Genomic DNA, 10691 nt, shown 5'->3' with positions numbered 1-10691 from the left:
ATTGGGTATCTGTCTTTTTCCAGCTATCCAAGGACTCACAGCCTTATTTCCTGTTTAAGCTCATCCCTTGGGTTGGTCTTTTCAAGCCCAGATTTCCATAGTGGTGTTTCTCCTCAGGAAACAGGAGAAAGAGTGAACAATTAGCAGTGCCAAGTATTGTTGTACAGACTATATATGTCTCATAAATGTCTCATAATGCAAGCAGACTGTAATGACTGTGCTGATAAACTAATTTGCATACTGATTAACTTTCATTTAATATCATTGTTTAATCCTTAGAAGCAGAGAAGAGAGACTCCATGAGGAAAAAAGAGTCAGCTGTGCTGGAGCTGCAAGCCCTGCAGCAGAAGCTGGAAGAACTCACTGAGCTCACCAAAAGCCTGGAGGAAACAAGACTGGAGCCAGAAGCTGAGCCAAAGCAGAGTGTGGTAAGTATGTTCTGGGATGGGCAGGAGCACTTTGCCTGGGTTTATCCCACAAAATGCTTTAGGAACCAGAGTAGGTTGTTAACAAAATCTGTAGGTTCAGCTGCAATACTGTTATAGATACCTGGAACAAGTTGAGATACTCCTATTTTAATTGTTAAACCCCAAAGTCTGGTTTTGTTTCACAATTATATACAGAATAAAGTTCTCTTACATTCTAGTTATGCAGAACTAAAAGGGACATGGTAGTGGCTCTACTTGGGGGGCTGTTAGAGTGACAAAGGTCATATTACAGAATATACAGAGTTGGAAGGGACCCTTGAGGATCATGGTGTCTAAGTCCTAGTCATTTCTCATCTCTTACAGGTGCATCCATGTGTGAGGCCCAGCACAGCTCTGCAGGGGAGCAAGATGGCACCTGCTCAATCTTCAGCTGTGCCACAGGCCCAAGCTCTGGTGCCAGAGCAACCTCAGGCGAGTGCTCCACCAGCCACTGCTCTTCCTCTTGGCCCCCAGGTGACACCAGCCTTCCCAGGGGAAGTAATGGATGAGAAGGACAGAGCCAGAGCTCAGGCAGAGCTTGGAGAGCTCCAAAACAACTTGTCACACCCTCCTTTCAGTACTGTTTCACCTCAGGAATGGGCACATCCTGACTCAGGTCTGCATCAGAGCACAGGAGAACAGTACGTATGAACACGCTCTTTGCTCTGCCTCAGTGTCTACATCGGCTGAGAACTAACTAAAAATAAGTATTTCTTCCTCTTCTGAAAAAAAAAAAACCACCAAAAAACCGACCCAAACAAAACCACCTGAAGCAGCCTGTGGAAACCAATGTTTATTAGCCCTAGATCAAACTTAGTCCTCATTGCCATTTTTAACCCCTTTAACACCATAGTTTAATTGGAAAGAGGAAATTCAGTGCGTAACTGTGTGGCTGTCCCTGGCATGCCTGAAATAAACACCAGGAAGTGCTTCCTTCATGCAGATCCCACTCAGAGGTCTCCAGAGGAGAAGAAAAAGTGCTTGTGTCCTGCACTTTTGCTGTGTGACTTGGCTAACAGAGGACACAAAATTGGGGAGTAGAGAGAGAAACCCAGGCTGACTAAACGGGGGTGGCTGAGGAGGCTTGGCCAAGTTGGAAGCAGCTACTCATATCATAGAGTTCCTTAGAGGCAAACTGTGTCCAAGAAGCGTATTTAATGCATTTTGACCTTTTTAAAGGACTCTGCTGCCTTCCAGAGTCCTTTAAAATACCTATTGGCAGGAAACTTTTGGGGAGGTTGACCTTTTAATAATATTCTAAAGGACCTCTCACTTCATGTAAATAGAGATTAAAGTTGGATTTAAATAGCTTTTATTCCAGGTTAATGTTCTTCCTCTTTCCTCTGAAGGCACCCTAACAAGACATCGACTGGATTAGCTACTGTTGTGGATGTGAAGGAAGGTAAGGAGCCCAGATGGGAGGATGCTTATTGGTGTGACTGGCTGGGGATCAGTAATCGCACGTGGCTGCTGGTGCTAACCCTAGCAAAGCATTTGGACTTCCCTAATTCCAACCATGTGTGTCTGGGCAAGGTCTCTCTATCCCTCCCATGGATCCAGTCCCTGTTTCTACCTTTTGTGCATTTCCTTTTAGCCTGAGTGTGATTGAGAGGTCACTGTTTGCCCTTGCCTTTCCTGCCTGCTGGACTTTGTGTCAGGGTAGATCATACCTGTGAATTGATAGAGTTTTCAGGTCACCCAGCTGTCCCACATCCCTCTTGGCCCTCAGGGCAGTCTCCCTTGGAAATCAGCCGTGCAGATCTTTGACCAAGCCTAAATCTCTCCCAAAATTCTGCGCTGTCATTCTGCTACTCAACTTGTTTACTTCTTTCCTTAACATTTTGCTCACTGCTGAAATGTTCATAAACAATCCCAGGCTCCTTCAGGAATAATCTTGATGTTGTCTTTTCCAGCCTCCAGAGCTATAGATTCTTCCTTTGCCTCTGGAAATGCTTCTCAAGCTACCCCAAACACCTCACTGGGAGGAGCAATGCAGGCAACACCCTTCAAAGTGCAGCCTTCACCCACTGTTCATACGAAGGAAGCATTGGGTAAGGTCTGGAATAATGTGCTAGTTCCTCTGGAATTGATGGGATCTTGTCTGGAAATTTTAGTGGAGACAAAGGCTCCAGTAGCCAGGGAAGTTCTTTAGTGATGGACATATGCACCATTCAGTCAACAAAGAAAATAACATGAAATCATTACTTTTTTGTTGGCATTGTTTGGATGACCCAAAACTTCGACCTGAAACAGATGTTTTAACAACATCCCAGCAGCCACATCCTATAAATTCCTGGATCAGTCGTTGGTGATACACCTGCCAGGCTTTTCTGGGCAGTGTGTCCTCTGAGCTGCTCTTTTCAGTGCTGTCAGGGACTCTTGTTTGTGAGGTGAAGCCCTTCAACAGATTAACATGAAAGTTAATGTCAGCTCTGGCTGATGTTGAGCTGAACATATCACAGTTAAAAAGGAAACAAAAAATAAACCCACGAAGCTTGTGGCATTCATTAGTTTTCCAAAAATCTAAGAAATTAAAGGAGAATTTACTCCTTTAGGAATGTTACCTTGGAAAGGAAATCAAAAGGGCCATGACACCACCAAGTTTGTGTTGGCCGCACTGGACCTTCCTGTGTTTGTTCAGTTGTCTAAGGTGTTTGAATGCAATAGGGAGGGATAATCGGTTCTGATATTTGATAAATGATAAGACGATTACAGTTAATTAGCATTTAAGAGTGTTATAATTAATTTACATTTGATTTAGCTACTATACAATGAAAGAACCTTTGAAAATGTCCTTTACTGCAAGTGATTTTCCTGTGGGGTTTGTTTGTTTTATTATTTCTTTATTAGGATTTCTCATGAATATGTTTCAAACACCCCTCTTGCCTGAATCATCTCTGGAAGACAGTGAGGAACAATTTGAAGCCTTTTGCAGAAAAAATGGTGTGTGCTGTTTATTTGTTTTCTATCCGTGATATTCCATTCTTCATTTCCCTTTTACACCTCCCACCAGTCCTTGCTGTAAGCATTGAAACAGCCTCAAACCCAGAGGCTTACAGGAGTGAGCACAGAGACATTTCACAACTGGGTTTGGGCTGGAAAAATCTGTTTTCCAGGAGTTTCCTGGTCTAGTGGGGAGGTGTCCCTGCCCGGGGTTGGGGGGAGGGAATTGGGACTAGTTGATTTGTAAGGTCCATTTCAACCCCTAAATTCTGTGTTTCTATGAGTTTATATGCAAGGTGAGAGGAGAGAACGTGGCTGTTAATATCCTCTTTACTGGGTGAAGATAACTTATCTTTCATTTCTCAGAGCCTAATGGATGTCTGACAACTAATTTTGTTGCCCCTGTCACACCTGCATTTTCCATCTTTGAGGATGAGAGTGAGAAAGAGAACAGGTAAGGAGGGGAAAAGCAACTGCTGAGTTAAGCTCCTTCAAAATTACACATAGGATTGATTCCATTCCATAGAACTTGGCCATGGCTGTGTCTGCAGTGTCAGGATTGGTTTGGATACAACTGCCTGAGGAAAGCAGTAGTTGCTGCCCTGTGGAATTGCACAGCTTCCTTGTTTGGTGCTTGAGAGCTTCATTTTGTGGATAACTTGTTGCTTTGAGCTACTGCAGCTTCTGGAAGTGTCTGCAAATGGGATTCTTGGAAAAAATGTGTAAAAAATTAAAGTTAAAACAAACAATTGTTAAGATCCAAAACCTGTGAAAGCTCCTGGGGAAAAGCTGTTCCAAACTACCTGTTTTTCAGGGTCCCACAACATAAGAATAAACCAGAAGAGCCCAGAACTCTTGGAGTGCGTCCATTGGCTGACCGTATAGCAGAAGTGAGTGGAGGTCTTGCAAGAGTTAGCCTTGCAAGTGGGTTATATAGTTTTGGGGGTTATCAGAGGTGGGTGGAATTACGTTTTCTCTGTCCTGATCCCACAATATTCTCAAGCATGATGCCTAGCTGAAGTCTGGATGCCCTTTCTCTGTTCCTGCCAAAAGGATGAACTTTTTGACTGCTAACTGTAATTAAAACTCTGGGAGCTTGATACTGGAGACCACCACCACTAGGATGAATCCAGCTGTAGTTGCTGTGTGGATTTGGCATGTTTGGGGCAGGAAGGACAAGAAGTAGGAGGCATTTCATCTCCCAACAAACACCTCACGGCTTTTGTGGTCCAGGAGATGCATAAAACTTCACTCTGCTGGGGTAGAAGTGCTCACTTATATCATGAGATTAATTTTTCCAGGCTTTCATGGCAATTTTTGGTGGTCTGGCATTTTGCTGTGGGATTGATTAGTGCCAACATTCAGGTCTAATCCAAACTATGGACACCTTGGATGTAGGTTCTATTGCCATTCCTTTATTTTTCTACTATTCTAAGTGGGCACACCATTATTGCCACTGTCTGCTGGTTGGTTGTGGTGCAGCATTGGCAGGAGATAGTTTCATTTTAGATCTTCATCTCTTTTTTTCTTTTTTTTTTTTTCCTGTGTAGGAAGAAGCAGGGACCACAGAGTTCTTGAGGGATGATTTCACAGTGTGGAATGTCCCAAGCAGTAATAAAACCTTGGCTGCCAGTCCAAACAACACAAGAGACTTTGCACGAGCTGCCCAGCTTGTATCAACACCATTTAATTACCTGTCAGCACATTCACGACCACCTTTGGAGGACAGAGGTAAAATAAGGAGTATTTTGGATTGAGAACACCTAATTTGGTGCCGCACAGCTCCATATCTGTGCCCTGCTCACCTCATAGACCTGTGGCTCCCATTGAGTCCACGTTCGCTGTGGAATGGCAGTAAGGAGTGTGTGCTGGCCCAGCACATCAGCTCTTCAAGGATTTTTAATTGGAGGAATAAGAGAAGGTGGTGAGGTCCAAGACAGGCTTTGTGCTGTCCAACTGCTGTTATGAACCATTCCAAGGGGTTGGAAATACTAAAGCAGTGGCTGAATCCCAGCACTTTCCTCTGGGGACACCTTTATGCTACTCTGCCCCTCTTTAGCCTAGGAATAATACACTCCTTGGAGAAATTAACTTAAATTTACCTGTGTTTTAAATTAGGCTTGTGGAGTTGTGGGTGCAGCTTGCACAGCTGCTGGGTGAGAATATTCTAAATGGTCTTGTTTTGGGGGAAAATAAGTACTGATTTGCTCTTGTTGCTGCTCCCTTTGTTCAGCCCGTGGGGATGACTTGGCGCAAATGGATTTGGAGTTCTCTGGAGAACTGCACAAGCAGGCAAAACTCAAGAAGTTAAGGTATGTCATGACTTCCTGGAATTTTCAGGACATGAGAGTGTTTGGCACATCTCTACCAGAGCAGGCAGGGCTGCTCTGCTACTCCCAGTGCAAGTTTTCCAAGTAATGTGAGGTATTTGTGCCAGACTGGCTCTGCTTAACGCTCAGCTCAGCACTCTGTGGGGATAAATAAACCTGGATTTGGTGACAATGCCCCCAAAATACTTCTAGGATTTAAACTGACACATTGAAATTAAAAATTATCCAGAAAGCTACAGCTTTTTTTCTCTATTGGCTGATGAACTTGAAGGTTACTATACAATCTTACTTTTAAATAAATGTGCATTTTATTCATCTCAGTGTTGGCCAAAGTCATCAGTATGGACATTTGGCATGCTTTTCCTTGATGAAGATTCCAAGTCACCATGGAAGAAGTGTCAGTTAATAATATTTCGGTTTACATCCATAGCCCAGGTCTCAAACACATCACAGAACACAGAGAGCCTCAAGGAAACATCCTGAAACAGGGGAATGGAACGCAAGGAATCGCCACAGCTGCTTCTCAAACCACCACAAGCAGAGCTAAATATTCCTCCTCTGAGGTGGACAGAACTTCCCAGGAGAAGCTGTGTGGAGTTGGGCAGGACAGGAGTGTGAGAGCTGCAGGTACAGAACATTCCCTAGTTTTCTTCCATGGATCTGAAGGTGGAGTGCTGTTGGTGCTTTGTGCCAACATAAAAGTGGTCACTGCAGGGAGCAAACTTCTGGCTCCTGCAAAGAGGTCACTGTTCACCTCCAAGGAATGTGAGGAGGCACATGATGCCAAAGATACTTCAAAGTGCAGGACTACCTGGAGTACCTGTGGGTTCTGTGCTTGTCAAGGCTCAAATCCTTTGGAGACCTCTGGCTCTCTGGACAGCTCTAACAGGTGTAAAACCTAGAGTGTCAAAATCAAGGAATACTTCACTTCCCCTTCTTGGGGTTTTGCTTTTAATCAGTGGTGCTCATGCTTTTATTAGCTCTTTGAAATAACACTTAGTGCTTAAATACTTCTCTCTTTCCCATGAAGTCCTTGTTGAGAACCCTTGGGATAAGGAATTGATTTGCAAGTTCTTATCAGAGCTTCCTAAACCTCTCCACACCTATGCCAACTACTTTCAATGGAAATCTGCTCTTCCATTCATCAAACCGAAGGCAGAACTCCCACTGGGTAAGAGCTCCTTCATATATTTCACTTTCAAGCAGTTCTTGAAGTTTTTCTGGGGAAACCTCTCTGAAATACATTGGAATTCAGTTTCCTTGTGTGTATACCCAGATAATCTGGGAGCTATCTTAACCTCAGATTGGGAGTTAGACCTGGGGTTGGTTGGTTTTGTCTTTTATAGCATAAGCCTTTTGGATGAAGCACTCTGAATGACTCTCTTCCTAGTTTTCCTCATAATCTGGGGCACAACTTTCAAGCTTTGTGTGGAACAGCAGCAATCTTGTGTCAACAAAAGCTGCACGACAGCGATTGCAACACACTTGTGGGACTTAAACATTGGTGTTTATTTTTTAAGGCTTTGCACTTTGGAATTTGATTGCTTCCAGGGGGTCAGGCTAAAATAGAAACACTCATTTTTAGTGTGTGACACTTCCAGATCTCCAGGCTCTCTCCTATGGAAGGGATGGCTAGCAGGAAGAAACTTGTGGCGAAAGACTAGCTCTAGCCTTAAATAACTCACATAGGCTAGTGTGTTGCTCTTTTAAATCCCTTTTTTCCCTGATTTAGTGATGCCTCTTCCATGGGGTTTGCAAGCAGGATTTAATGTTGTTGATCTTCTAAAGGTTCCAGCTCATTCCATGTGGACTGTTTGGTTGGAGAGGGAGCTTTTGCCCAAGTCTATCAAGCTTCCATCCTGGATGCAAGTAACCCTCGAAACAACCAGAAAGTCATATTCAAGGTCAGTAGTGATGGTTCAGTAGAGTTCTCCTGGAATAATTCTGGAGCAATGACACCTCCCCTGGGTGGATTCACACACACCCTGACCTTTCCACCTCAGATCTGTGTTAGGGACCTTTTTGTGGATCTCCACTTCAGCATTTAGGCTTTCAGGAGTAAAACCTTTGTGTTAACACCTGAAGTGAGATCTTTGTACACTACGAGAGAGTGTAGTCAGCACAGAATTGTGCCATGGATTGAAGTCTTGATTTGAGAGGATTAATCATTGTGTCTATCGACCTGAGGTTAACTCCTGTGAGGGTGGTGAGGCACTGGCACAGGTTGCCCAGAGAAACTGTGGCTGCCTCAACCCTGGAAATGTTCAAGGCCAGACTGGAGCAACATGGTCTAATGGAAGGTGTCCCTGCCCATGGCAGGGGGTTGAAGCTGGATGGTCTTTAAGGTCCTTTCAACCCAAACCATTCTGTGATTCCATTATAAGTATTTTATTTTGTCAGGAGGGAAAATGCCTAATTTGCCATTAACAAACCACCAACCTCAGAGGAACGTCATCTCTTAATGCTCCTAGATTTTCCCAGTAAATTAAAACCTTGATTCCAGGTCCAGAAGCCTGCCAACCCTTGGGAGTTCTACATTGCAACCCAACTGGTGGAAAGGCTCAACCCCAGCATGCACCACCTCTACATCCGCTTCTATTCTGCTCATTTCTTCCAAAATGGAAGCATTTTGATTGGGGAACTCCACAACTATGGAACATTGCTAGTAAGTGTCATCAGCTTATGTGCTGAAGCATCTCTGTTCTTTTGGAGTACAATTATATTATGATATTCAGGTGTCTTCTCCACCTCGTGTACCTTGTGCGCATATTCTGTTCATCCCTATGGACCTGTAATCCATATCAAGTCACTCCTGCCTGTCTTTTGGCTTACAGAATGCCATCAACATTTATAAAATGCGTCCTGAAAAGGTGATGCCTCAAGCCCTTGTGATCTACTTTGCTGTCAAAATTCTTCACATGGTTGAAGAACTCCACAAGTGCAAAATCATTCATGGGGACATCAAGCCTGACAATTTCATACTTGGAGAAAGGCAAGTGTTTCCCATTGCCACCTGAGATGGTGACATACCATAGCCTTGAGACTTACCTGGTTGTTTCTTGTCATGGTTGAAGGTTTCTGGACAATGACACTTGTGACATAGATGGTCTCTCTCATGGCTTGACCCTCATTGACTTGGGCCAGAGCATAGACATGAAGCTCTTTCCTGAAGGAACAGCATTTACTGGCAGGTGTGAAACATCTGGATTTCAATGCATTGAAATGCTGACACAAAGACCATGGAACTACCAGGTAAGACATTACCTGAAATTTTAGAGCTTCCTGTGTGCAACTGGTGTGGAGAAATCTAGGCTAGAAATATTAGACTTTAGATTAGCTTCATCTTCTTGGTCTCCAAGCTCACTCCTGAGCCTTCCTCTTGTAGACTTTGGCCCCCTAGATGCTCTTTAGCTAATTTTTTGTGATTTTGATAGATTTTTAATATGAAATTTGGTGTTTTCTTTGTTCAGACAGACTACTTTGGCATTGCGGCCACAGTCTACTGCATGCTCTTTGGTACCTACATGCGTGTGAAGAATGAGAATGGTGTCTGGAAGCCTGAGGGAACCTTCAGAAGGTCAGTGGCAAACACCCTCCCAAAGCCTTCCCTTGGCTAGAAAGAGGTGGTGTTAGTACCAGGTTGGTTCTGCCACAGCTGTTGGCCTCTAAATGGGGAGGGAACAATAGGAATTAATATTTTAACAGCTTGAATTTAGCTTTTTGATGCTTTCTTGCTTTGTCACAGACTTGCCAATGCTGAGCTGTGGAAAGAGTTCTTTGAGAGTATGCTGAACATCCCCAGCTGCAACAGCCTGCCTTCCCTTGGAGGCCTATGCCAGAGGCTGAAGGACTTATTTTGCAGGTCCTACGCCAAGGAAATCAAGTTCCTTCGGAACAGACTCGTTGTGATGCTCATTGAACACAAACGCTCACGGAAATAAGGGTTGAGGTTGAACAGTTCCCAAGGACTTGGTGTTTTGTTGATGTTAAATCTTTTATGAATAACTTGATTTGAAATGTTTTTGGGGTGGACTTTAGGAACTATGATTTCTGTGCTTTTGCGGGGGGTGAAATGTACTAAAATTAGCTGTTAATTGAACTTGGCTAGTTTGGGAGGCAATGAGCATGCTGAAGGCTTTGAGTTGGACCTCCCCCTCTTCCACCCATTCCTTAGGAACTTCCAGGATGAAAGAAATAGAGGTTTGCAGATCACATTTAGTTGACAGGACAACTCACTCTCGGCACCTTCACTTCTGACCGCCCATATCATTATTATAGAGCTGAGGCTGCAAACCAAGAGGCGAGTGTCTCCTGTTTGCCTTTAACATGACAGAATATGGAGAAAACATCCTGGGGAAGTACCAGGAAGGTGTTCCTTGAAAAGGAATGTTTTATCAGCAGAGCCTCAGGAACGAGGAGAGAGCATTAATTTTATTTGTGTATCAGCCCACAGGAGGGAGACAACAGCCTTTCCTACATCTCCCTCCCTCTGGCTCTGTTTCAGGGGTATTTTTCCTGTGTTTGAATTGTTCAGCTGGAAAGCCAAGGTGAGCTAAGCACAGGCCAGCTGGTACAGCCTGGGTTTGTCAGGAAGAGTAGGGATGCTGGAATCCAGCAAGGGAGGGATATGTTAGTCCTCATAGGGTTTGCTGTTCTCTCGGCAGCTGGGACTCCTCTCCCTGCCTTTGTGGCAAATAACTCTCAGATAACTCAGCCTGCTTTCACTCGTGTTAGGCTTGCCATGGCATCTGGAAAAGCCTTCAGCTTTGATCCAAAGCAGCTGCTTCCCAAGTCAGCTGGAGCAAGTTCAGAAGGCAGATCAGCTGGAGCTGCTGGAAATAAAAACTGTTTTCATTATAAACAGTGCTGGGGTGTCTTTTTTGGTCCCGTTCTTCCTAGGTTTAATGTTTTTATGAGCTGAACCTGAGCCAGCTGTTCCCTGGCCAGGCAA

At 44.1% G+C, this 10691-nt stretch overlaps 1 protein-coding gene across 1 annotated transcript in view; it reads left to right on the top strand.

The window, feature by feature from the left end:
* BUB1 (BUB1 mitotic checkpoint serine/threonine kinase) overlaps positions 1-9774 on the top strand; it is a 12185-nt gene extending 2411 nt beyond the window's left edge. The window contains 16 exon segments of the mRNA XM_009084503.1: positions 1-5; positions 280-428; positions 942-1044; positions 2381-2518; positions 3318-3410; positions 3777-3864; positions 4225-4304; positions 4968-5141; positions 5644-5811; positions 6771-6911; positions 7529-7644; positions 8244-8405; positions 8575-8732; positions 8815-8992; positions 9211-9317; positions 9486-9774. The exon segment at positions 1-5 is cut by the window's left edge and continues 174 nt beyond it. Coding sequence (XP_009082751.1) covers positions 1-5; positions 280-428; positions 942-1044; positions 2381-2518; positions 3318-3410; positions 3777-3864; positions 4225-4304; positions 4968-5141; positions 5644-5811; positions 6771-6911; positions 7529-7644; positions 8244-8405; positions 8575-8732; positions 8815-8992; positions 9211-9317; positions 9486-9681 — 2056 coding nt within the window. The 3' untranslated portion in view covers positions 9682-9774.
* The last annotated feature ends 917 nt before the right edge of the window (positions 9775-10691 follow it).

This window comes from Acanthisitta chloris, unplaced genomic scaffold (genome assembly GCF_000695815.1).
Source record: "Acanthisitta chloris isolate BGI_N310 unplaced genomic scaffold, ASM69581v1 scaffold24651, whole genome shotgun sequence".
NCBI lineage: Eukaryota > Metazoa > Chordata > Aves > Passeriformes > Acanthisittidae > Acanthisitta > Acanthisitta chloris.
Note: the sequence above shows the minus strand (reverse complement) of the source record. Positions and strands in the feature narration are given on the sequence as shown.